Source organism: Amphiprion ocellaris, chromosome 20, assembly GCF_022539595.1.
Source record: "Amphiprion ocellaris isolate individual 3 ecotype Okinawa chromosome 20, ASM2253959v1, whole genome shotgun sequence".
Lineage (NCBI taxonomy): Eukaryota > Metazoa > Chordata > Actinopteri > Pomacentridae > Amphiprion > Amphiprion ocellaris.
This window is the reverse complement of record NC_072785.1, coordinates 4,365,089-4,392,521: the sequence shown is the minus strand read 5'-3', so window position 1 is coordinate 4,392,521 and position 27,433 is coordinate 4,365,089. Positions and strand designations below refer to the sequence as shown.

The following is a 27,433-nucleotide window of genomic DNA, read 5'->3' as shown; positions in this document are numbered from 1 at the left end:
TAATGCAGCCTTCACTTCATGCAGTCAATTAATCCCTAACTTGTATTTTTTGAAAATAATACAGATTAAAATTCATAGATGCAGATAAGAAAACAGCTAAAGATCCTCTGTCTAACAGATTTAGGGGATGTATAAGAAGATTTTTATGTTGATGCCAATTGGTTGGTGCCTTGATTTTGAAAATGAACTGTGAGAAATGAAGGAGTGAATCACACATTTTTAACACAGTCGTCACCTTTTTGGGATGAAATTTATCTTATCTTCATTCTCATCACATTTGGAGATATGTGGTTTCTCTGGACAGTAACTCTGTGCGTTTTGTAGCATATGAAGTAATTTGATATATTTTATAAAATTAGCGGGTTATGTTGAATTCCCTCAGTGGTTTGCATTATTATTATTCTCGGTGTTTACTCCACTAGCCGACCTTACCTTTAGAGCAGGGATCAGCGTGACTCTGGTTGTTCTACTGGACCTATAATGCCATTGATCCAGGGTCTAATTGAGACACAGACAGAGAGGGAGTGGGCCTCCTCCTAATCCTCAATAAGCAGGCTAACCTTCATTATAGCCGTGACATTTTCCCATGTGGTGCTAAGAGAGAGAAAAAAGCAGACAGAACATGAAGGGCTCTCCAACATATGGCCAGCCGCAGAGCCGTGCATGCTTCCTGGGTCCAACCCTCACGAGGAAGCTGGAGGGAAGGAAACGGAGACGACAAGACTTCCAGTGCTGCTGTTATTGTTGCTGCAGTTTTATTCTGCTGCTGGATTCACTTGTTGTTGATGCTGTGTTCAGCACTGATGCAGGCCTCGCTTAAAACCTGGGCCCTCAGAGAGAGTCTGACAGATTCAGATAGGCGCCGGTACTGTGGGTGTGTGTGTGTATGTGTGTGTGTGTGTGTGTGTGTGTGTGTGTGTGTGTGTGTGTGTGTGTGTGTGTACATTTCAACAAACATGTAATAAATAAGTCCCATATTTTAGTACACAGCTGATATCTTCCTTGTAACGAGGGAAGTATTCTGTAAGCAGGTTGAAACTTTTTCTCTTGTTGACTGCATTTCATTTTAACCCTGTAAAACCCACTGCTGCAAAAACACGTTTTATTTTTTAAAATCCTTTTTTATTTTATATATAATTTTTTGCTAATTTCTTTGCTGTTTTTTTCTAGCATATATATGTGTATATATATATATATATATATATATATATATATATATATATATATATATATATATATATATATATGGCTGCACAGTGGTGTAGTGGTTAGCACTTTCGCCTTGCAGCAAGAAGATCCCTGGTTCGCGTCCCGGCTTTCCCAGGATCTTTCTGCATGGAGTTTGCATGTTCTCCCTGTGCATGCGTGGGTTTTCTCCGGGTACTCCGGCTTCCTCCCACAGTCCAAAAATATGCTGAGGTTAATTGATCATTCTAAATTGCCCGTAGGTGTGAATGTGAGAGTGCTTGTTTGTCTCTGTATGTAGCCCTGTGACAGACTGGCGACCTGTCTAGGGTGTCCCCTGCCTTCACCTGAGTCAGCTGGGATAGACTCCAGCCCCCATGACCCTAGTGAGGATTAAGCAGTGTATAGATAATGGATGGATGGATGTATACATATATATATGTATATATATATATATATATATATATATATATATATATATATATATATATATATATATATATATATATATATATATATATATATATATATATATATATACACATAAACCTAATATATAGAAAAAAGAAATAAAACTACTACTAATAATAATAATTAGAGTAATAATATATTATTCTCAGTCAAAAAATAAATAAGAATAATCATGTGTGTTATTATTATTGCTATCATTATTATTATTTTATTTTATTTTTTTTGCAATTTTTTCTATATTTGGATATATATATATATATATATTTTTTTTTTTTTTTTTTTTTTTTTTTTTTAAATTGTTATTATTATCCCTTATTAATCCCACAAGGGGAAATTCTGATTTTTGCGTCTTTCCCCAATTGGGGGAGTCAGAGCGACGGGTCAGCCGCGGTACAGCGCCCCTGGAGCAGGAAGGGTTAAGGGCCTTGCTCAAGGGCCCAACACTGGCCACATATATATAATTTTTGGTTTATTTATTTGTTTGCTCGTTCTTTATATTTGGATCTTACAGCGTTAAAATGATTTTATAATTATGTTTCAAAGCAATAGCCAGTATTTTTAGAGGGCAGCTCACTCTAGTCGCTTCTTCAAAGACCTTCTTTTCACATATCTATTGTAATTTAAGTATCAGAAGCATTTTGAAGTAAACTTTTTTTCTCTATCACTAGTAATTCCCAGTGTACATTAAAAGTTTTTGCAGTTGCAGTTTAATGCAAATGCTATTGTTACTTTTACTGGGGAAGCTTTACATATCTAACGGTAGTGAAGACAGTTTGTTCAGAGAAGAATGGAAACAGGAACAGGAGCAGAGACTTCTGTGGCTAAACGGACCAAAGAGCAGCACCTACAGAAACCCAAACTTTAAGACTCACAGTACCGCCCACACCGTGTGACTGACAAGTGATCTGTGCATTTCAGCGCAAAAATAGCAGCAGCAGATTAAAATAATAAACAGACATGTCAATGTATCAATTTAAAAATGAATTGGAAATTGGATAAACTCTTTTTGAGTGTTGAATGTAATAATGGCGAGCCTTCAGCTGTATCAAGGAACAGAGACATTTAGGGTAGGATGCTATAATGTCTCTACCCTATTGTTTAGACATAAAAGAGCCGGCATGCTGTAAGAAAAACTACATGCAACATGACTTCTCTTGAAGTGGATTACACATGCTGAAGGGACACTGTCAGCACTACAGACTGTTCTAGAGAAGCTTTGAACAACAATGTAGAGTCCGCTCAGTAAGAGGGGACTAACTCCACTCTGCTCACATGACACACACACGCACACACACACACACACACACACACACACACACACACACGCACACACACACACACACCAAAAATATTCCAGGTCTGTCCCTCCTTACTGCACTAATAAGATTTACAAGCTATCCTTGCTTTTCATCATTTTATTTTTCTCCTGTTGAAACATTTATGGGCATTCGTAAAGAAACACACCATTAGGGCTGAGGGGCTCCACAGTAAAGTAAGTATGGTGTTAATAAATCATGTTCAATAAAAAGAGACATCCAAACAGGGCCACGGCCCCCATCATAGTCCAAATTCAGCCAGCATGAATATTTAGGGACATGTAGAAATAACAGAAGAGCATTCAGGGGTGTTCAGATTCCTCATCAATTTATGATCTGTTACCTCTAAAAGGATAGGCAGGTCTGACATACAGGAACGAGAGGAAGCCAGGACAATGCTTACCCACATGAAGGCCAGCTGCTGCTGGCTGGTGTTGTGTTCAGTAAGTCTGTAAAATGACTGAATGGATGGTCCCATATTTATGAATGAGTGGTTCAGTTCTTGGACAGATGGATGCAGAGATGATGAATAAAAAACATACAACACAAATTATGAAATGAAAATATAAAGACAGTAACAGTATAAAAATATGGAATATGTGATTATACATGAAAAATTACTGGGAGCATATCTGAAACATTTTTAACATATCAGATTTCAACTCAGTGTAAAACTTATAGATCAGTTCAACTTTCTTCACAGAATTTATAATCAGTGGTTCACTAATTATTGATTTCTGACTGGACAGACAGATAGATCGGCATTTTGTGTGAATGCATTCATGTAAACTAACCAGGACAGATGTGTTAGGATTCTGTCGGTGTCATTTATTCAGCACTAAGATAAAAATAATCTAAGCGTTTCTTTAAATTACTTTAATCATTGTCACAAATGCCGTCAGTCATCTGCGTGAAATGTTCCGTCTACCGTCAGGTGTGAAGTGAAATGTTTGACAGGGGGGAAAAGTCCTGTGAACCCGAAAGAACATGCATCCAAATTAAAGATAATTTTGCGTTGCTGTCTGTTGTGTGTTTAACAGCTTGTTTGTGCCTTCTCTGCAGATGGAGGTGGATGCAGACGATAAGCGCCATCGCACACGCTCCAAAGGTATCTGCAAGAATGCACGCACACACACACACACACACACACACACACACACACACACACACACAGGCGGCACTGCCATTCAGGGTGACCTTCACTCCCCCAACACAAACACACACACGAGCACGCACATACAGTGTACACACACCACTGCACAAATCCCAGTCTGTCACACTTGAGTTGCCTTTCCTCACTGCTCTCTCCTCCTCTTTTTGTATATCTGGCAGAAACACAAACCAGGAAATCCACATTTTAAGAGCTTTGTTCAGAATGAAATATTTACCACAGCGACATCTAGTCCTACAAACGATACATTCTGCAAAATGGAAGCAAATTATGAGACTCTGTTGTGAGCTACGGAAAACATAGATAAGTCTGATTTAGTTGACAAATCGGTGGCACTTCTTTTTGTATTTGTTAGCAGAGTCTTACAGGGAATCTCTCTATCTAACTCACTGGCCACCATCTTAGTCCTGCCAGCTGCTCTGTAGTCTAACTCAGTCTAATTCAGGTTCCACATTCAGCCCAGTTTGATCTCCAGTAAAATCACAGCAGAATAACCTATAAATAACCACAACTCTTAATTTACCCTTTGTTTTAGTGCAAAAAAGTTCACATTTAAGGAATTATCTCCTTACAAAGTAATATGAACAACCTGAATTTATTTAAGAAAAAGAAATTCAATTTCAACAAGATTCTTTCTCAGTTTATCATTTACACATTACAACTTCCAGATCACAGTTTATCTACAAAGGCACAAAACATTTAGTCATCGGGAACTAAATGATGTAGTATTTTAGTTTATGATCATAGCGACAAAAGTCAGACAAATAAAGGACAAAAACAACAAAAACAAGACAAAATATTACAAAAATGAGACACAAAACGCCAAAAAACGAGAAACAAAATGACAAAAAATTAGACAAATGACACGAAACAAAACAAAAAGAGACAAAAAAATTACACAAATGGCACAAACGAGACAAAAAATGACAAAAGCGAGAAACAAAATGACTAAAAAACAGACAAACACAAGCAAGACAAACCCCCCCACAAAACGACAAAAATGATACACAAAGCAACGAATAAAGCAAACATAAAATGACAAAAGTAAGACAAAAAACACAAGCAAGACAAAAAGGAAACACACAATGACAAAAACAAGAAACAAAATGACAAAAACGAGACAAACGACAAAAGTCAGACAAAAAACAACAAAAACAAGAGAAAATATTACAAAAATGAGACACACAATGACAAAAGAACAATGAAAAATCGAATATTTCACTTTATGATCAAAACAACTTGTCACGGTCTAGAAAGTATTTTAAATTTATAATTTTACAGATTTACAATTTGCAGTTCTCTGTAATTTTTACACTTTACTAAGTCATCTCGTGGGCCGGATTGGACCCTCTGGAGGGCCGCTTTTGGCCTGTGGGCCACATGTTTAACACCCCTGCTCTAAGAAGATCCTCTTAATACATTTTTTATCACCTTTACCTCTACAAAGTACCTAACGTGTTCTACCAAACAAAGAAAAAGGTGGTGACCATTGTTCCTACATGATGTGGAACAAGCACTTTGTCAAGGTGATGATCACATGGCTATTGTTTGATGGAAGTACACGTGTCCTCTACTTGTTGGTCAAAGAGGACACCAGTAAGTCAGCTGAGAACTGTCAGTGTGTCTGGAATCACCCCTTCATTCACTCATTTGCTATTCTCTTTCTATTAAAGAGTATTTTGGGGGCTTTTTCTGCCTTTATTTGATAGAGACATTGGAGAGAAGGGACTGACACGCAGCAAATGGTTCAGACAGCAAGGAATTTAACCAGGGACCTGCTGTTCAGGGCTTTAGGGCCGGTGTAGTAACGGACATACCCACAATGCTAGACACTCTCACTCACTCTCTGTTAAATGTGACACAATGCATTATGTGATTATTAGCAGAATGTACTGTACATGCATGGCGCGTATGTTGTTCATAAACATTAGAAGAATGCGTCCATCCATCATCTATACACCACTTAGTTAGTAGGGGGCTGCAGTCTATCCCAGCTGACTGAGGGTGAAGGCAGGAGACACCTGGACAGGTAACAGTCTATCACAGGTTCACCTGGACAGGTAACAGTCTATCACAGGTTCACCTGGACAGGTAACAGTCTATCACAGGGATACATAAAGAGACAAACAATCACACTCACAGTTTGCTGTAGTGGGGTGTTTATTGGTATCCTGGAGTATGAGTCTGTGAAGGGAAACTGAACCAGAGCATTTACAGAGTCCTCAAGTTATAGTGATAGTCAGAGGGTAGAGGTGTATATACAGGGGTATTTACATAATAAATACAAGGGTATTTACATACGGTTGTGTAATACAACAAAGAACAAAAGTTAGTTTAATCAAAAGGTCTGACAGTAACAGATAACAAAAGGTAAAAGAATTGTGGATGACTATGGAAAATGCAATAAAGGAGTGACACGTAACGGTAGGAAGTATCTGTAGCAAAAGCTGTGCTATTTTCTTCATCAACACCTACAGACAGTTTAGAATCACCAGTTAACCTCAGCATGTTTCTGGACTGTGGGAGGAAGAACCTGGAGAAAACCCACACATGTACAGGAGAACATGGAGACTCCATGCAGAAAGATCCCAGGAAGGCGGGATGTGAACCAGGGATCTTCTAGATGCAAGGCGACAGTACTAACCACTACGCCACTGTGCAGTCCCATTAGAAGAATGATTCAGATAAAATGACAGTAATCACGGTGGACTGTAGAGATAATATGAGGTGATTTCAGACACAGAGCTCTCTCATGTGCTTAGTCACACTTCAAAGAACATCCTGTTGTTCTAAGTACTTGTCGTATTGGTAGTATGTGTTGAATTTGATTTATACCCTATATATCTGCCACTGTGTGTCTTCTGCCAGATACACAGCAAGTCAGGTTTACCATCCACACATCTGCTCTTCATTAACTACACATCTTTTGACCTCATCATCAACATTTTAGGATTCATAAATGATAAAGGCCATTGATATTTGATCATCTGTTTTAAACTGACACCCACAGTTAATGATTTTACACACTGAAGTAGAATGAGGTAGAAAAAATGAACCACAGTAAAAAAAAATACAATAAATAAAAATAAACAAATAAACAAACAGAATAAGAACACCACTGAACTAATCTCACACAAAAATAAAAAATGCCAAAAAAAATGGGGGATTCAGTTGAGGTAAAATAAAACAAAATTTTAAAATTAGTTGAAAAAGAATATTATGACAAAGTTTTTAATCATGCAACTGCAACTAATAATACCCAGTTTTGTATGACAAAAATATGCAATTACAAAAACACTTTTCAGATGTTTAAATAAATACACAGAGCTGCTTTCTTTTAGGACTGCAAAATGGTACAGAAACCTTTTAGTAACTTGAATATACATTATTTTCCAGATGAGCAGTTCACAAACTAATTTGTCTATTTTACTAACTTTAGTGTTCCACTGGTAATTTGCCTAAACAGATCATAAGTCACAGTGATCATCCATTCAGCAGGTTCCTTTTCATGTGTTGTACAAAGAGCCTGTGGATTTAGCATGCAGAAGTCAGTCCTATTTCATAATCATTCTCTCTCTCTCTCTGCCTCTCTCTCAGTGCCTGTGGATCCAGCATTAACGGAGCTTTTCAGGTCAGTGAGATTGAAAAACACACACAGAAACCAGCACAAACACAGATGCATAGACAGGCAGAAAATAGGCGGAGATGTCCACACACACACACACACACACACACACACACACACACACCCACACACACACACACACACACACACACACACACACACACACACACACACACACACACACACACACACACAATTGGCCTATTGTTGTCTCGGTTCCGAGGTAGAGGCAGTCAAACAGTTCCTGGATCAGCCGTCACCTCATTACTAACCTGAGACATCCCCACCTTTCCTTTCCTCTACTGATAGCTGCCTTCACGTCAACAACCTGCCGCTGAAGTCGGCTTTGATGGCAGTTCTTCCTTCTCATCTTTATCTTCCTCTATTTTTTTTCTGTTTCTATAACCATGAAGGAATACTTAAGATTATTTCACTGTCTGTCTCTTTCTTTATTCCTGCCTCCTGGTGGGAATTTCCCTCTCGGTCTCCCTCCCTCTCTCTGGACATCTCCAGTGTCACAAAAGCTGATAACAGCAGAACAGAAACAACGAGCACCGAATTCTCTCTTCCCTCTAGTTAATACAATTCCTCTATATGAAATATTAAACAGGAGGGTTTCTCCCCTTTTAATGATCCAAATAGATGAGCTAAATAATTCCGTTTTTGTCTCATGTACTTGATGATATTTAGCATGATCGCAATTATCAATTTATTATCCATGCAGCAGAACTCTCTCTACGCCTACGGCCTTAAAGTTCACGTTGGGTGAGTCGAGTGGGTGGAATGTAGAATACAACTTTATTTCAAATTTTAGCAACTTCTTTGTCACTAGAAAAGTTTCCTCCCACTTTTTTTTTAAATGTATTGTCTTTTTAAAAAATGTAAATGTGTGATGAAAGCTTAAACTTATTTGAAAAGCTTTTAAAAAGATAGTAGCTAGTGTAATTTATATGTTGGGAATAACACCGTTAAAAAAATTATTGTTCTTACGGTAAAATTCTGGCACTGTGGTCGCCAGAACGCTACCATAAAATTACGGTAAAACATTTTCTACATTTATGGTAAAGAAATGTATTGATATTGTTGATTTTAGGGTTAAATATATGCTTCCTTCCATATTTTACTGTAAAAAAATTTACCTTTAAAAATTAAAAAAAATTACATAATTATTACAGCATTTTCCCATTATCAGCACAATATTTAGTGTATTTAACATTTAATATGCATATTTTTAGCAAAAATTGCAGTTAAACCTGTCATAAATATTAAGGCATATGTCCGTTATTAACACAAAACTACATCAATTTGACCGATAAACTGTATTTTTTATGCTTAAAAAATGTAGAAATTGCCATGTAACTTGTAATAAATATTGCAGCATGTTTCCATTACCAGCACAACAACATGTACATTTAACTGGGAAATAATGTACTTTTCCAAGAATTGAATGCAAAACTTATAGTATTTTTACACATATTGCAGCATTTTTCCATTAAAAATTGTGCAGGAGTCGGGAAATGTATTTCTTCAAGAGAAAAAAAATCTAAAAAAACACACTTTTCTCCTGATTAACCTGTTTACGGTGATTCAGTGTTCTATAAACTGCATCAAACTGTTTTAGAGTTTGTAGATTTTTACTGTCATGGTTTGACAGTTTTTCACTGTAAAATTACAAACATTTTTTACAGTGAAGATTAGACTTGATATGTATTTTTGCAAGTTGTACAGTGCTGAGATCTTTGCTCTACACTCATCTTTGAGACAGTGGAAAAAATACAAATTGCCATACAAAATAGAATTTTCTAAGACAACTCTGAGAACTCAGTTTAATGAGCAGATGTGGCTTACTTGTGTAGGATTTTTTAATTTTTTTGTATGTATGTTAAGTGCTTCAGTATGAGAAATATATGTTGTTAAGTTGAAATCTCAGATAAAACCAAAATATTTAAGTGAACTTCCCTCTAATAATGTGCAACTAGTAAGCAAAGAAATGATCATTACCCTTTGACATTTTCATTAACCCTTAGATACTCGACTGATTGGATTCTACAGTCTTCCATAAGTGGGTCAGAAATGACGCATATATGTCCTTTTATGCCATTTTGGCTAAAAATAATTATTTGTATTATTGTTTGTGTTATATTTTGGTTCACACAAGAACGATTTCACATTTGAGATCTGTTTATTTTTCACTTTATAACCGATTTTGAACATTTTGATCTTTGAAAAATAAGAATATTAGAACAGCAGTAGAAGAATGTCAACGTCCATTCTGTTGACATTTTTCCGCTCTTTTCCTCCAGCTGTTGGTACGCTGTCCCTCCAAGTATAAAAGATAACTTAAAAATTTAAATGGAATGACATGCAAAAAAAAAAAGTTTTTTGAGGAATACCTAGAATTTGAAATGATAACAACTACTCATTACAAAGGTATTGCAAGAAAACGACCTCACCGGCTCATTTTTGACCCACTGATGCATCTAAGGGTTAATGTATACAAGCGAAAATCTACCAACTCCTGAGAGTTTGCTTTGGAAAAAAAAAACAGAATTACCTGGAGAAGACCTGAGCTTAATCAATATGTGGAACAGGTATTAATATTTATAGGCAGTAAAACTGTCTGACTGTCAACCAAACTGCAGCAGTGAGTCAGCTGCAGCCAGTCACAGGCTAATGAGTGCTCTGTTACTGAGGTACATGAGCAAATCTGACGAGGCCTGAAGCTGCCAACTGGTATTGTTTTGGTGTTGTTTGGCATACGGGCTGCATGCACAGTAAATGTCCGGTGCAGTTAACGTATGAGGGCTGAGTTGAGTCAGGTGGAGCTGAGTTTGTAGCACTGAGTGGTCTCGAGATCGTGATGCCTCAATTTTGCTGCTAAAATGCACAAGAGTCTTTGTCAATGTTTTTGTTTAACATTTGTGATGTAAAAATGTACAATTTCCATAGAGTGAGATGAATCAAAATGTGCTTCCTGGTCATAGTTCAGTATCGCAGTTCACGTTTCATGATCTCACTGTATCACAGATTTTTAAATTGTATATATCTAATTTTATATAACAGATTTTTCACTATATCGTGGGATTTTAGGGTATGTAGGTATTTTTATATACTTATTATTTTAATTATTTTTGTGGTAAAATAAGCATTTTAGCCTAAAAAAATGTAAAACAATATAAAACATAATAATTAAAACATACTAAAAGAATATTAAATCAAAATAAAATGTGTAGCGTCCAGCGCTGGGCTCTGATTGGCTCCTAGCATCAGTCTCCTCCATCTCCCGTGTTTAGCAGTGTTGAGCATCTTGTCCATTTCACATCGACGTCTGATCGCTGCACAGTGTCGCTCTGCAGTGTCGTGTTTTTGTGAAATTTTCATAAAAAATGTAATTTATTTCAAGCCCTAAGATGTCGATCAAACGTTCTGTGCCTACTAAGGCTTCTGGCACTGAACCCAAGCACCACAGAGTGTGGGAAAGATTTATAAGAGTGTGGGGAGGGAGGGTTTATAAAGCCTTAAAATACATATAAATAATAAAAATAAATATAAGGTGACTACTTTGCGGATGTTTACCTATCGCGGGGGGTCCTGGAACCTAAACCCTGCAATAGACGAGGGACCACTGTATTTCAGCACACTATGGAGTGTCTTTTCGTTGTGTATTCTGACGACTACGTCAGTCCAACGGCCAATCACTGTGTGTGGCAGCAGAGGAGCCTGCAGCATCTAATCTAGTTCAAAAGGAATTTTCTCCACATGCATACCTCTGGGGGTGAATGCAGGGAGTCATGCTGCATCACAACACTTCCTGCATTTCAGCCACTTTCATTAGTTCATTAGTTTTGTAATCATATGATTTTGGGACAATATTTAGCTGGTAAAGATGAACTGTTATTCCCTCTTATGCAGAACTACTACACTAAAATCATGGAAATGACTGTGTGTTGTAATTATTTTTTACTTTAAAAGGCTTTTTAGTTGAGAAATCAAATCATTGACATGAAGAAGGCACCTCTTGGACACACTGCACAGACCCAAAGGATGCACACTTTGAATTTCAGCGAAAAACAACCTTTTTACTTTTCATTCAACAATACTAACTAGCCTTCAGCACTGGCCTCAACATACTCATGTTGGAACATCTTATTGACCTGTGTTACACAGTCTGTTGGGAGAATGAGGAGTGGAGTCCAATGTATTGAACTGGAGTTATTCATGTTAGCCACGGCTTGTCCCATACATAAAGAGGCTTTTTCATATTTGTTTTCATTATTAGTGAAAAGTGTAACATGTTTGGGAATTCAAGGGTGGCTATTTCAGTGTCCTCTACTTGTCTTTGCAAGTTGTTTCCACCCCAGTAATGTGTGGATTTCATTTTGTCCTTGGCTGTGTGTTAGGGGGTGGTTGCAGCTCAGATAAGGGTTCCTGCCTACCTATATATCAATAAATAATATTCCACCTGGAAGATTACTGTGTAGCCTTTAGCTGATATTCATAGATAGTACAAGCTGTACTCTCCCTTCTCTCTCTCTCCAATCGTTCATCCCCCTCCACTTTACTCTTTCGCCCCTTTCCCCATTTTCTATCATTCTCACCTCTTTCTCTCACTTTTGCTCCCTCCCTCCCCCGGTCTTACTGCCTCTCCCTCACTGTGCTGCTGCCTGCAGATAGTAATTAATCAGGGGATCGATGTGAAGCCTATCTCCAGGCCGAGGCGTCTATAATGTCGATAATGCTGCTCGATGGCCTCTCTCCCCGGAGAGCTGATAGTCTTCAGGGCGAACACGCTTGACTTTGCATAGAGCAGCCTGGGCTGGGTCACATAGGCCATTCCGTGCTGCCTATGTGTTAGCCTGTTTCAATGAGCGTACCTTTCTCACCCGTAAACCTGTACTCAGATGCAGGACATGCGTACATGCAGGAATGGGCTTAGAATTATGTATGCTGGTAAGTGTAGGTGAAGGAGAACAAACCGTGGGAGCGACTGCAACTGAGGGAACGCAGACTAACTGCAGTGTTTTGTATTCTGAAACACACTGTGTAGTGTGGCTGTGACTGTGGAAAGGCAGAAGAGATCAAGGTAAAGACAGGTGTGAGATTGTGGTCGTAAGATTGATGCTGCTTTAGGCAGGTCCTACAACACCTCTAGAAGGTCCAGCAGGACTTAGTGTGTCTCATTTCTCTCACAGCTGAAAATGAGTGCGTTTGGGGTGTTGCTTTTTCTGCAACCTGGCTAAAAATGTATTTGAAATCATTGTATTTTTTATATTTCCTAGAGGATTTGTAATAATTATACCTTACATGATGACTGCTAAAATATCCAGGCCAGTTTACTGATCAATATTAGCTTTTTAAGAGCATATTGGAGTTGGTGTATAAGCAACAAGGAATTACAGTGTAAGTAAATATATTAAGCCTCCAAGTTCCTATTAATAAACATTAATTAGGCATTAATTATGGGACTAATAAATGGAAATGTTATGTGTTTATGTAAAAACTGATTTAAAGTTCTTAGCCTTTTAAATTCTTATGTCCTAGTTATACTGCTGGCCTTAAGAATCAGGATCAGCTGGGCTCTAGAGCAGATTTCATACACTCAGATTAACTTTAGTTTAGCCAGATTCATAAATTGTATGTAAATCATTTGAGTCAGTTGTATCAGAGGTCTCCTCAGTAATACTCTAGTGAGGACTCTCTTGGGTTCAGACATGTTGTCTGACTTTTCAGATACCAAACTGTAATTGTATTCATAGACCTGCAGGACAGCTAATTGAAGTCCATATGTTGAACTCTTAAAATACAGCGATCCGTAGAGCAGGAGAGAGAATGTAGGTTCCACACATTAAATGAAATTCGGGTTGAGGCTGAGGTTTGATGCCGTGTGGGAGGAAGCTGTTGAGAGAGGAGCTGTCAGCATGCAGCCATGCATCTTTGCAGCTGCCTCCATCAGTGTGCAGTGAAAGCAGCGAAGACACTGATGGTAAAGGCATCCCTTTGCATTCAAAGCTCCAATTACATGGATGAATTTCTTTTATAATAATAATAATAATAAATTTTATTTATAAAGCGCTTTTCCAAAAGCTTAAAGACGCTGTACATAAAATACAATAAGATAGAACAAAACAGATAATTAAAATCAGTAGATAGTAAACAAGTTCAAGATAAAATACAGAATCACTTAAGGAAAGCAGATCTAAAAAGGTGAGTCTTTAAAAGGGATTTAAATGTGGTGAGGTTGGTGCAGTCACGGAGGGCATGGGGGAGTGAGTTCCAGAGTGTGGGGGCGGCAATGGCGAAGGCTCTGTCCCCCCAATGTCGCCGGCTGGTCCTGTGCGGGATGGAAAGGAGGTTTGTGTGGGAGGAACGGAGATTCCTGGGGGGGGGTGTAGGGGAGGAGCAAATCGGTAAGGTAAGAGGGGGCTAGATTATGGATGGACTTGAAGGTGAGGAGAAGCAGTTTGTACTGGATGCGGTGTGAAATGAGGAGCCAATGGAGGTTCCGCAGGACGGGTGTGATATGGTCGTGAGAACAGGTTCGGGTGAGGAGTCGGGCAGCAGAGTTTTGAATGAGTTGAAGTTTATTGAGAACTTTGGAGGTGGAGCCGAAGAGAACGCTATTGCAGTAGTCAAGGCGGGAAGTGACGAAGGCATGAATGAGGGTTTCAGCGGCTGAGAAGGAGAGGAAGGGGCGGAGACGGGCGACGTTGCGGAGATGGAAATAGGCAGTTTTGGTGATCTGATTAATGTGGGGTTCAAAAGTGAGGTTGCTGTCAAATATCACACCGAGGTTGCGGATGTGAGCAGAAGGAGATAGGGTGGTGTTATCAATGGTAATGGGGGGGTGGGGAAATGGTGTGAGTGATTTAGGTCCGATAAGGATGAGATCAGTCTTGTCACAGTTTAGCAGGAGAAAATTTTTCCTCATCCAGGATTTAATGTCGGCCAGGCAGCTGGAGAGAGAGGGGAGGGTGGTGGTGGCGGTGGTGTTGGTGGAGATGTAGAGTTGGATATCGTCGGCGTAGCAATGGAAGTGTAGGTTGTGGCGGCGGATGATGTTGCCGAGGGGGAGGAGGTACAGGATAAAGAGGAGGGGGCCAAGTACTGATCCTTGAGGGACACCATGGGACAGGGGGGCGGTGGGTGATGTGCAGTTGTTGACCTTGATGAATTGTTGTCGATTAGTGAGATATGATGTGAACCAGGTGAGGGCGGTGCCGGTGATGTTAATGGAGGATTGAAGGCGGGACAGGAGGATGGAGTGATTGATTGTGTCAAATGCTGCAGAGAGGTCGAGAAGAATGAGGATGGTGACTTGTCCAGAGTCTGAGGAGAGGAGGAGATCATTGGTGACCTTGAGGAGAGCAGTTTCAGTGCTGTGATGAGAGCGGAATCCGGATTGAAAGGTTTCATACAGGTTGTTGGAGGTGAGGTGAGTTTTCAACTGGGCAGCGACGACACGTTCTAATGTTTTGGATATGAAGGGGAGATTGGAGATGGGCCGGAAGTTGTGAGGGGAGGTTGGATCCAAACCAGGTTTTTTGAGGATGGGGGAGACAGAGGCGAGCTTGAGGGGTGAGGGGACACAGCCAGTACTGAGGGAAGTGTTGATGATGTTAGAGATGAGGGGGGCGATAACAGGGAGGCAGTTTTTGAGGAGGGCAGTGGGGATGGGGTCCAGGCAGGATGTGGAGTTTTTAGTTCCAGTGATGAATTTGGGCAGGTCCAGGGGGGAAACGGGCGAGAAGTGGGCCAGGGGGGGAAAGTTCAGAGGGTTTGGTGGAGGAGAGGGGGGATCAAGTGAAGTGGGAGAGGTGACAAGGCTGCTGTGGATGGAGATGATTTTGTTATGAAAAAAAGAGAGGAATAGGTTGCATTTGTCAGTGGTGAACGAGTTTGAGACTGTGTCCGGGGGGGCAAGGAGTTTATTGACAGTTGAGAAGAGGGATTTGGGGTTGTTGGAGCTGGTATTGATCAGGTCAGAGTAGAAAGTGGACCGTGCAGATTTCAGGGCGTCTTTGTATTGTTGGAGGAAGTCGGAGTAGGCTTGGCGGTGAACTGTCAGGTTTGTTTTCTTGACAAGACGTTCTAGCTGTCGTTTATGGGCTTTCATGAGGTGGAGTTCAGGGGTGTACCATGGAGCAGAGTGGGAGAAAGTAACTAATTTGGATTTGAGGGGAGCAAGCTGATCAAGACAGGAAGAGAGAGTATGATTGTAGTGGTTGATGAGGTCAGTGGGGTTATTGATTGACGGGGGAGGGGAGACGGACAATGCAGTGGTCAGTGAGGCGGAGAATACAGAGGGGGAGAGTGATCTGGTGTTTCTAAAAAAGATTGTCCGTTTTTCCTTGGGCAGGGGGGTGGGGAGGCTGATGTCCATAGTTATTGCTAGGTGGTCAGAGATGGAGAGATGACAGCTGGAGATATTTAGGACTGTAAGACCAGAGGAGCAAACCAGATCGAGGATGTGTCCATGGTTGTGGGTGGGGAAATTGACATGCTGGGTGAGGTTGAGTGATTGTAGGAGATCTAGGAAGTCAGAGGCAGATTTACTGTGAAGGTTGTCCATGTGAAAGTTGAAGTCACCAAGGATGAGGACTGACGGAGATGTAGCTAATAGCTGGGTGGCAAAGTGGGAAAAGTCAGGGAGAAATGAGGGGTTTGGTTTAGGTGGGCGGTAAATGATAGCAGTGACCATTGGGGTGGGACCGGGTGATTTAAAAACAAGGTGTTCAAAGGAGGGGGAGGCAGGGATGGAAAGTGGGATGGTTGTGAAGACCTGTTTGTGGATGACTGCGATGCCGCCTCCTCGACCTTCTGGGCGGGGTGAGTTGAGGTACGTGTATCCGGAGGGGGTGGCTTGGTTGAGTGGGTAGAAGTCCAGTGGTTTGTGCCATGTTTCGGTTAGACAGAGGAAGTCCAGTTTATTGTCCAGGATGAATAATTGTAGAATGGGGCCTTTGCTGGTGACGGAGCGGGTGTTGAAGAGGGCAAAGTTCAGGTGAAGTGTGGATGTGTGATTAGGGGAGGGCTTCTGGGGACAAGGCTGTGAGGTCCGTGGAAGTGGGCGAAGGTTAGCAAAATGGCAGTTTCTGAGGGAGGGCTGCCGAGGTTGTCTGAAGCTGATGATGGTGGGGATTTGGCAGCTTGTTGAATTCTGGTACTGCGGGGGTGACGGGCAAGGGGAGCCAGAGGGGGGAGGCAGTGGGTGTGCTGGAGGGGAAGATGGGGGGAGTTCCAGGTGGGGACAGAGGGGGGCGCTGTAGCTGGGAGGCGGTTCAGTGGAGCGTGAAGAAGAGATGGATGTAAACACTGGCACTAGTCAGTCTGAAGTGTGGATGGTGTATTGGATATTTGAGATTAAAAGTGATCTGCCGGACCTGTTTGGATGAATGCCATCACTGTTAAAATATTCTGGCCTGTTCCAGAAACAGTTAAAATTGTCAATAAAGTTAATTCTGCTGGCACGGCAGAACGAGCTAATCCAGGTGTTCAGGCTGAGCAGTCTGCTGAAGCGCTCAGAGTTGTTGTTTACCGTTGGTAGGGGCCCGCTAATAAAAATAGACTTTCCGCAGTCTTTCAGTAAGTCCGTCAGATTTTGAAAATCACGTTTTGTCTGCTCAGACTGGGGGCGCGCTGTGTCGTTGCAGCCGACGTGAAGGATAACGCGGTGTACAGAGGAGGGGAGTGAGCGGAGAACGGAAGGAATTTTAACAGCGATGTCTGCAGCGGTAGCACCGGGGAATGACAGTGTGATAGCGTTAAAGAACCTGATGCCTCTCATGATACTGTCGCCAATGATGAGCGTAGAGGGGGCGAAGAGTGGGGCAAGTGGTGGACGGGAGGTTGTGAACTTACGGGAGAGGTGGCGTGGAGGGCTTCCGGCTGAGGTTGCGTCGGGGCTGGTGTGCAGAGGAGCCGCCGCGGGTGCCAGCTGTCCCTGTGGCTCGGTGTCGGTAAGGGTGGAGGTGATGGTGGAGCGATGGAAACGCGGCGATGAGGAGTCTACAAACTCGGGTTGTAGACAGCTGCCATGATGGTCCAAGTCTTTGCCGACGGACCCGGCGGAGTGGCGGCGAACCGCGTCCCGCAGCAGACGTCGTCGGGAGGTTGCGGAGGATATCCGGGTTTGGGACCGCTGGATTTGTTGCTCTCCGGAGGAGGACCGAGTGCTGCCGGTCGCCCGCGGAGGGGAGACCCTGCCGGTGGAGCCAGGCTGAGCCCGGGGGCCACCGCACGTTTGCGCGGAGGTGGTCTTTGCGCCGGCGTCCAGCGGCGACCGGGAAGTAGCCGCCCCCGATGAGGAGGCCGGCCGATCCGCAGCGTTGGACGTCGGGGGGTCCAGAGCCTTTGGCGGTCCGTCGTCTGTTCGGATGGGAGCCGCAGAGGCTCCGGCAGCTGGCAGGTTGGAGGAAGAGGAGGCGTCGCCGCCGATCAGCGTCGCCGCCGGGTTGGCGGGCCGGGGCTTGGCCGGTAGGGACAGAGCCGCAAAGCTGATGAGATTTGGTCGGGCCGGGGAGACGGTGTGGTCGTTGCGGCTGCTTTTGCCACGAATGACGACCTCGGACCAGGATGGATGTCGGTTCGGGGTTGAACAGGACGAGGGCCGGGGGCTGACGGGGACCCACGGGAGGGTGTCATGGAGGGAGGACTGGACTGAAGCGAGGTAGCGGGACTGCTTGCAGGCGACGTTCATGTAAGAGGTGAGTATATCTGATTTGATTTTTAGCTCCTCAGTTAGACGACGGATGTCAGCCTTCAGGCGGATGATGGTTGTGTTGGCTGCATCTAGTTCAGAGGTGTGGGGGGGGGCAGACAAGGAAGTGGTGTCCGGTGAAGAGTCCCTGGCTGTGTCCGCCATGTCCCTGGCTTCCGAAAACTAAACAGTGAACTAGGATTGTTACTGTGGTGCTATAAAGCCCTTATCTGCTGCTGTTTGCATCCAAACACTGTAACACTGTAACACACCGACGTGTTGAGCCACCGCAGCTAGTTAGCCGCTGCTGATAGCACTGTCCGTTAGCAGTTAGCTGCGGTTAGCCTCTGACCGGCGAAGTCTGAAAGTTCTTTACAAGGTGGTTTACGCTCAAAGTCTTTTCATCAGAAGGTGTAGCTTTGTACAAAAATAAAAATCTGTCAAAAGTCTGTCACGGCAGGACAAGGAGTTTGTCTCGCTGCGACTAATAATAATGTGGGAGCGGGAGCCCGACAAAACACGTCCTTCAGTCAGCCGTCATCACGTGAATGAAAAAAAGAAGTGAAGGTAGCTTTAACAGAGGCACTACCTCAATAAACCTCATCATGGCCTCCATATGATGGGTGGGGTGGGGGGTGGGGAAGAACTAGACAGAGAGCTCACAGCATAAACATTCCCTCCACATCTCTTTTGTCATTTGCATATTTACAGTCTGCCATGCTAATCATGTTTATTGGAGTGTATAAGTACTGCGCATGAGCTCAATGGGTAAGGATAGCTTTGTGCTAGAGCCTGTATAGTGGAGGCACTGGAAGGAAAATTGCCCCCAACCCCCCATTTCTGCAAATAAATGGTTCCTCCTGTGGTAATCCAATTTCAAAAGACAAAAAGAGACATCTTACATAACTAGGACAGCACAGGCTTTTGCTAATTATGGTGTTAATGCACGGTGAAGAATTCCCCAGATTTTAAACAAAGGCCAAGATTTGTGCAGATATTTGTGTGTGGTTGGATGTTGTGCAGTGGAGGGAGTGCGGTTCTTACACTGACACATCCAAAAATAGTTCTGTCATTATGCAAGGCGATGGATGGCTTCGTTTTAGAGACAAGATTTTTGTTAATGTGACTTTATTTTACAAACTGCATACAGGCTATCACTATGGAAGCTTTTCAAGGTGGCTATGTTTGCTTGCCTCAGGCTGGCTGGCAAAGATAAACAATTCACTCCCTTGTTTGCATTAATCAAGAAAAAAATTTCAAGGAAACCAAATACAGATTTGCACAATTTCACCTTGAACACATAGATTTCATTGTCAGTCCTGGTGTGCTTTGGCACTGAAGTGTTGAGAACAGTTAAGTAAGGTGGATAACCGCTAAAGCCCCTCATTTTTCCCCTGTCAGATTTCCACTTCCATACAAAAGACATGCGGTTGTCCTTCGTCGCTGACTGGCCGAATCAAAGAGGTGTTCTGTCTTGGACATTTCTTTGTCAGAAATTGATCGAGTTAATGAAATGATTCAACATAATTGTGGAATGTGACCAGCGTGTCTGTAAATCCCTGTTCACGCAACATGCACACACGCATGCACGCACACACGCACGCACGCACGCACACACACACACACACACACACACACACACACACACATCCATCTATACTCTCTCTCTTCCCTTTGTCTCATCCACATGTGAACACTTGCTCGCCCATGGTGCTTTCCCTCATCCTTATTACTCACCATTCTCTTCAATGATAGAACGAGTGAGATCAGTCTGTGTTATAATTACTTGCCCTTGTCTGCTCGGGGTCATTACTCCGAGCCGCCTGCCTCAGCCTCCACCGCTGAGCCTGCATGCCCACCGGCCTGAGCCCCTGCAGCCATTCTGCACATCGCTGCAGGCTTGACGGGCACTGCCTTATCGATCTGAGAGCCGGAGAGCACGAGAACGAAAGCCTTTTTTTTTTCTTCTTCTCCATCACCGCCTCTCTGGCTAATATGACACACGTGCCCACACATGCACCGGCCCACTGTGCACGTCAGATAATTACAGACAACTAAAACAAACATGAAGATATCAGTTCATCAGCACGCCTGAGACTTCTTCCCGTCTCACGCTCTGCCTTTGGTCTCTCCTTTCTTCCTTCCTCCTGTTACTTCATGTTGACCTTCCTCTCCTCTTCTCTTTCCTACCCCTTTTAGTTCCCCTTTCCCTCCTTCATGGCTCCTTCCTCCCTTCCTTTCTTCCTTCCTTTCCCTCTCTCTTTACCCCCCCCTTCTCTCTCGGCTGTCTCTGGCAGAGCTAATTCCCTCTTCAGATGGTGCAGCTCTCATTTGCATACTTATCAAAGTGTTTGGACTATCCGACAGAAGCTGTAGGAAGGTGGGGTCATTAATATGTTAATTAGCCCCCTCCATCCTTTTTCTCCCCCCACCTTTAGACGCCCGCGCACGATCCGTATCCTCCACCTCTGTCTGTGCTTCACACTCAGCCTTTGAATGTTTGAATACCCTCAGAGGCCCAACAAATGCCATTAGACTCCACAGACATCCACGTATGGGGGTTAGTGTGTGTGTGTGTGTGTGTGTGTGTGTGCGTGAGTGTGTATTCCGTGAGCTACCATCAATTATATTTCTATCGTCGTAGATTAGCAGCTTATGTATTTTGTTCATAGAAAATTTTGGCACTATAATGTGGTCTGGTTGCTCAACTGAACACATTGTGTTCAGTCTTTGAGTTTGCTGCTGTGAGTGAGCATGACAAGCCTGTCCAGTTTAGGATTTCTCTACGTGCTGAATTCTAGTAATAGATGTAGTCTATATTTTGTATGGAAGGTGGTGTTTTTTTTTTCATGTCATTCAAAGAACAAACACAAATGCAAAGATGTAAGAACTGAATTTGTGGTGATGTCCCTAAATTAAGTGTAATTTATTTGCCTGCTAGGCTAACTAACATAGGGTTAGGAATAACTGAGTTTTGATGCCACTTCCAAAGTGAACAAGTATATAAGTAACTAACGTGTTTGTGGGATCGTAGTTTACATTGAAAAAAACCCTTGTCTAGTACACCCACTCTGTAGTACTTCTAGAATCAAGTTGACAAGAAGCAATTCATTCAACATATTAGTCAACATGTCATTGCATGTTTATTATATTAATGTACTTATCTAAATATATATTTTTAGTGGCAGCAGAAATTATTCAATTTCAAGGTCTGAGAGAGAAGTATGCTAGGAGTAGATTATAATTGTTAACACTGTGCTACATTACAAAGAAATACAAAACCAGGGATGTCTGATATTGGCTTTTTTGCCAATAACCAATATGTCGATATTGTCCAACTCTCAATTTCCGATTCCGATATCCACCGATACCGATATATGTGGGCTATTCCAATTCCAAACCACAGACATATTGTTAGTCAGGCACAGCAAGCTTGTTACTGCAGCCACACTTGTTTACACGCTTCACAACGCAGTTTGATGATGTCATCATTTGCGCACAAGTAAATGCCAGCAAAATCCAGCCATTGTTTTGTCGGTTTTCATGATAGGCAAAAAACAAACAAAAAAACAATATTGACCAATATTGCATTTTTATGACAATATAGGGTCAATAATATCGGTGGGCCAATATTATTGGACATCTCTATACAAAACGTAAGGTAATAATGAGCTTTTAAAATATCAATACTACAAGTGCACATATGAAGGAAGCTGCAGCAACTCCTGCAAAAGCAGTAGGCTAATGACAGCAATGTGAGGAGACTGAACTTGTTTGTTCACAGGTTTAGTCACATAATCCACCTCAGGACAACAAAGCACAGCTAATGAGTACCTAGTTCTTGGTACGTTGTCACAGAAACTATAGAACCCTACCTTAATGCTGCCATCAGTCTCTCTGGCATAAAAAGACACTTGGCTGCTGCATCTGTGGTCCAGTGGATCATCACAGAACCCATCTAGCCCTGTCTGTCTCTTTACTTGCCCCCTCTGTATGCTTGCCATTCAGGATGCACTTAGGAGCAGGCTGCATGCGATGAAGCCAGGGCGCCACATCTGGGCCGGTCCCAGCTGCCAGGCCAAACACTTTTCTGCCAGAAATCCTGAGTTTGCAAGCCACCTTCTTAGGGTCATCATTTGCTCAAAAATTTACCCATACTTTGGATTTTCTGCCTGATACATGTTATTAAGATCCAGTAACCAGCTAGTAAAGTTAATGTTTTTCCATGACTCAGTAAGTGTCATCCTGTGACCAAATGTCTAGTCAAAGCTTGATTCATTAAGAATCCCCTTATCATCCAGTGTTTTAGGGATAGCTCTGAGTATTTTCCCACTATATGGAAGATCACCCCTTGGTTAAAATTTTAGACCAATATCCACAAACCTATCAAAGTATTTATTGCCCTGGGAGAGCTCAGTAGAGGAGACTATGAGCGCAAGAAGCTCAGGTATATGGAGCTTGCCACTGATGCAAAACAGCGAGGCTGGAAGGTGAGGGTCCGACAGTTGAAGGAGGCTGCAGAGGATCCATGGCTAACTCGACATCCAGGCTTCTCCGGGAGATGGGAGTGTGCAGGAAGGCCCATGCAAGAAGGGATATCAACATCTAGTCCTAGTACACAACAGATTTAGACCAATATCTGCAAATCTCTCAAAGTCTTTATTGTATCTGACAAAGTTGTTTATGCTCCACCAGAGGTTACTTTAGATTGCGTTACATCTGTCAACAGTGTTGGCTTGCCTTTATGCCTTTTGTCTTTAAATATAAAAGTCAAAATCTACTGTTTGAACCCATGAGAACTAACTAGAAGACTAAAACCATACCACATGTATTCCACATGGACCAACAGCTTATTAAATGATCTTTAGCCTTAGACTTTTAACATGATACCATCTATGTAGTGTATGTCTAAGACTCCTTTTCCAACATGAGTAACCTGGAAATTTGGGAAAGTCGCCTAGAAACCAAGCCAAAGAGCAAATGCTAGTTTAATTAGCTTGCTATGCACAGCTGATAAATGCCTGCATATTAGCCATGCATGTATGAAAAACATTCTAAGCATAGCAACAGTAACTAAGGGGGAAGGTTAGAGCAAAATGTGATTTGCAACTTGCCTCTGAGAGTGCAGCTTGTCCAAAGACACATTTCCACGAGACACTTCCATAAAATTACAAACTGCACTATACATACATTAAGTCTAATCCCGGTTAATGAAGAATCTCTGCATTCATATTCAAAGTCTTACTCTGCATACTGGCTTTGAATGCTGTTCCCATGTCAGCTAAAGCAACAGGATTACAATAACTGTCCTATATGTAAAGGTTGCAGGGTCAGAAGTTAAGTTACTCAGCTGCTGGAGCGACATCTTGTTAATTCTGACTTATCTGCTCATGCAGAAAGGTTAATGGGTCATTCATGTGGTGGCTGCTCTAACAAGGCCTGGTTGGCAGTGCCTTGCAGATTAGTCAACACCGATTCAGGTGATTGACTTAGATGCTTACGATAAGCGGCCGTGGCTGACATTAATCAAAAATGGCAGAGGGAGGTAGGAGTAAATGTTGGCGTAAGGTATCTTGAGTATTGATGCCCTTGATGCTATTTCAACTTTTAGGTTTAGGTGGACTGTGTATCAATGGCAAAATCTATGTACTTCTAACATTTATTCAGCAATATTTTGGCAAACAGTATGTGGTTCCTGGAATGAAAGGGAAATATGAAAATAAATCAACATTTTTCTGTGGAACAAAAAGGTAACCAGGGACTCAAGTGCTTTCTCAAGTAGGTTTCAATAATTCAACCAGCAAAATGAAGGCAAAGCAACTGTTACACATTCCATGCTCACTGGTTTTGATTTTAGCTTTTCAAGGACTTTAACAAAAAGGAATTGCAACAGCTACCTCTCTGAACATGCTTATGTTAAGTCGACTTTTGGTTGCATGATTTCACCTCGACGGTTGTCTCCCTACTGGAAGCATCTGCCATTATATTACATTAACCTACAGGTATACAATACATTTGATATAAACATTGTGTTTTGTATGGCAGGAGACAACTCTTTTGCACCACACATTTTCAATGGTCCTCCTTCTCCATAGGTAAGAGGAAAGAACAGAGGTAGGGAAGGAGGGGGGTTTGACAGAGTCGATGAGGATTTGATAATGATGAATGAAGAATGAGGGTTGAAGTAAAGGAAAGGCAAAGAGATTAGAGAAGACGAAAGGTGAGATGAGGAGAGCCCTCCCCTTGTTCTTAGCATCAATAAAAGCCCCACAAATCCACCTGGCCTTGCCACTGAAGACATATTTCTCTCTGCGCCAAAATGAGAGGGTGTTCAATTCAACCCACACAGGGCAGACTTAATAATTACTCTCACTTTGAACGCAATTTCCTGGCTGTGGGAAATGATTGACAGATTGTATCCGTGGTGTCAGGGGGCCAGCCACGCCCCTCCTGACTAAGGCAGAAATTAGAGAACAGCAGGAGCTAAATTACACCTTAGCAAAGACCTCTGGAAAGAGGACAGGAAGGGAAGCATGATGAATGAGAAAAAGATCAGGACAGAAAGGTAGAGGGTGAGTCGCGTGGGAGCATGGAGATGATTGGAGGAATAGCTCGGAAACACATTTGTAGCCCTACACAAGCACACGCACTGATGCTGGTAGACACACAAAGGCACACACTGAGGTAATGGGTCTGCAGTACTATTGGAGTGCAAAGGGAGAGACACTTAAATGCCATCCCTGCAATTGGGATGCTATTTACTCCCTCGCACACACACACACACACACACACACACACACACACACACACACACACACACACACACACACACACACACACACACACACACACACACACACAGCCGTCTCTCCTCTCTCTACTATGTCATGCTCTCAAAGCACTCAGACTGATATGAGAGCAGCAAGCAACCAGCGGAGTGGCACAATGAGTCTTAGGGTATCTACAGCGGAAGAGCTCAACAACAGCAGCAAGTAGACAAGCAGAGTGACAGATCATTGTGAAGCAAAAAATAACTGATGGACAACATCTCCGGTGGTCGCTCTGTTCAGACTGCTCTCTTGTCAGTCTGCGTTCAGTCTCAGATATAGGGCTGGGTATATACTATGTTTAATTACTGTTAACTATGCAATGAAAAGATCCAAATCAACAATGAACTGGGTCACTGGCAAATGCTATATGTTTTTACAGCCCTGTGTCCCAAAAATTACATTTCTATTTAATTACATTGCTTTCTTAATTGTGTTATGTGTGGATTTCTTTTTTTTTTTTTTTTTTACATCTTTTTTATGGCTGTTTGCGATGTTGACAAATATGTTTCAAAACATGTTTTACTGTTCACCAATCACTAATTAGACGATACGGGGCCTGTCACCATGGTAACTCAGAAAATGGAGGACCCAATATGATGCTTTTTTTTAAAAAGCTAACCAAGAAGTCTTGGTGCCTAAACTTAATCAAGCTTCTAACCTGTAGTCCTCATTGTAAAACTGTCAATCAAAGCACAATATTTTTCCAAAATTAACCAAACAGCGAACCCTTGTCTCCAGGGTAAAAGTCCTGTTGCTGACTTACGTGTTCGTCCTTCGCCCCTACTTCCTACTGCTGTGTCTCTTTAAAAGTCATTCCCACTGTGTATTTTCACTTCAAAACAAAATTATATTTTAAAATGTAAATGAAAATGCAGTTTGGTTGTATAGGAACATAATTTTTGGGACACAGGGGTGCTTATCTGTTCCAAGAAATGAAAAAAAAACGAACAATAACTATGTTGATAGACTGCTGGAAATACTCTCCAGACTAGAGTAATCCACAGCTGAGAATAGTTCCTTACAAATGCACAATTTACTTTTTTTGGAGTAATAATTGTTAATAACTATGGAATCTTGCAGTTTTTGAAAATTACTGAGACTTTTTTAGCTTTGTTCTTTGGAACGGAGCAATGTGTGCCATAGACTGAACAGTTTTTTCACATATAAATCATAGTTGTAAACATTGCAATTAGCAAATTGCAAAGCATTGCATAAAGCAGTGTGTCTGACTCTGGGATGAAACTGCTGTGTCAGTGGTTTTGCAAAGTGATAAAACGTATTATTTTACCTTGTTAACATGTCCATATGATGTTTTGTTTTATATATATGTGTGGTAGGAAATATCATGATAAAAACAAGCAGAAGGTGCCACGGCTGAGTGTGCTGAACTGCAGCTTGCTGATATGTTATAACTCAAAAACACAGATTTAGACTTATGAGGATTCAAATGTAAGGAACCAATCGGATCACCTTGCAGTTTGGGGCTTTCTGTATCATTATTCCTCTTTGTAAATGGTTTCCAGGTCAGACATGTAGGACTAAATTACTCCAATATTACAACTTTCCAGTGTGTAGTGTAGAGTGTTTTTACAGTGTTTGAGCAGAGTCATAGGTGAGCTGGTGTGTTGGAAGATGCTGTGAACAGAGAAGAGTGAATGGAGCGAGAGGCACAGACTACATAGAGGCACGCATTATAGAGGAGGCAACTATTTTAGTCATAGCAAAGCCATTTTAATGCCAGAAGGGATGCTTATTTTTATGCAAAAAACTTCTAAAGATGTAACTCTGATACACTGAGATGACTTTTTAGGGGTTAAATCAACAACTGAAGAGGGAATTTAAAATATACACCAACAGTTTAATAAGCAAATAAATAATATTGCCACACTGATGCTTGGAAAGTTCTATCTTTGTGAAAATAATGTAAATATTCTGCTTGTGATATGAATTAATTCTTGTTTTCTTTCATGCAGTTACATGTGTGAATTATAGCTAGATTAAAATCAGTGTTTTCTTGAATTAGGCCGATATGCAATGCTGACATTTTCTTACTTGACTGGCAGGTCTCGGCAGATTTATTGAAAGAAAAGCTATATTTTTGCAGTGAATAAAATAATACAGTAAATGATGTGCTTATCT

The 27,433-nt window shown here is 41.7% G+C and overlaps 1 protein-coding gene across 7 annotated transcripts in view; it reads left to right on the top strand.

Annotated features, from left to right (window-relative positions):
- myt1lb (myelin transcription factor 1-like, b) overlaps positions 1-27,433 on the top strand; it is a 126,105-nt gene that overhangs the window by 39,049 nt on the left and 59,623 nt on the right. For all 7 annotated transcript variants that reach the window (XM_055005785.1, XM_055005789.1, XM_055005790.1 and 4 more), the window contains exons 3-4: positions 4,035-4,080; positions 7,741-7,774. In XM_055005785.1, coding sequence (XP_054861760.1) covers positions 4,035-4,080; positions 7,741-7,774 — 80 coding nt within the window. The remainder of the gene's footprint in view (positions 1-4,034; positions 4,081-7,740; positions 7,775-27,433) is intronic.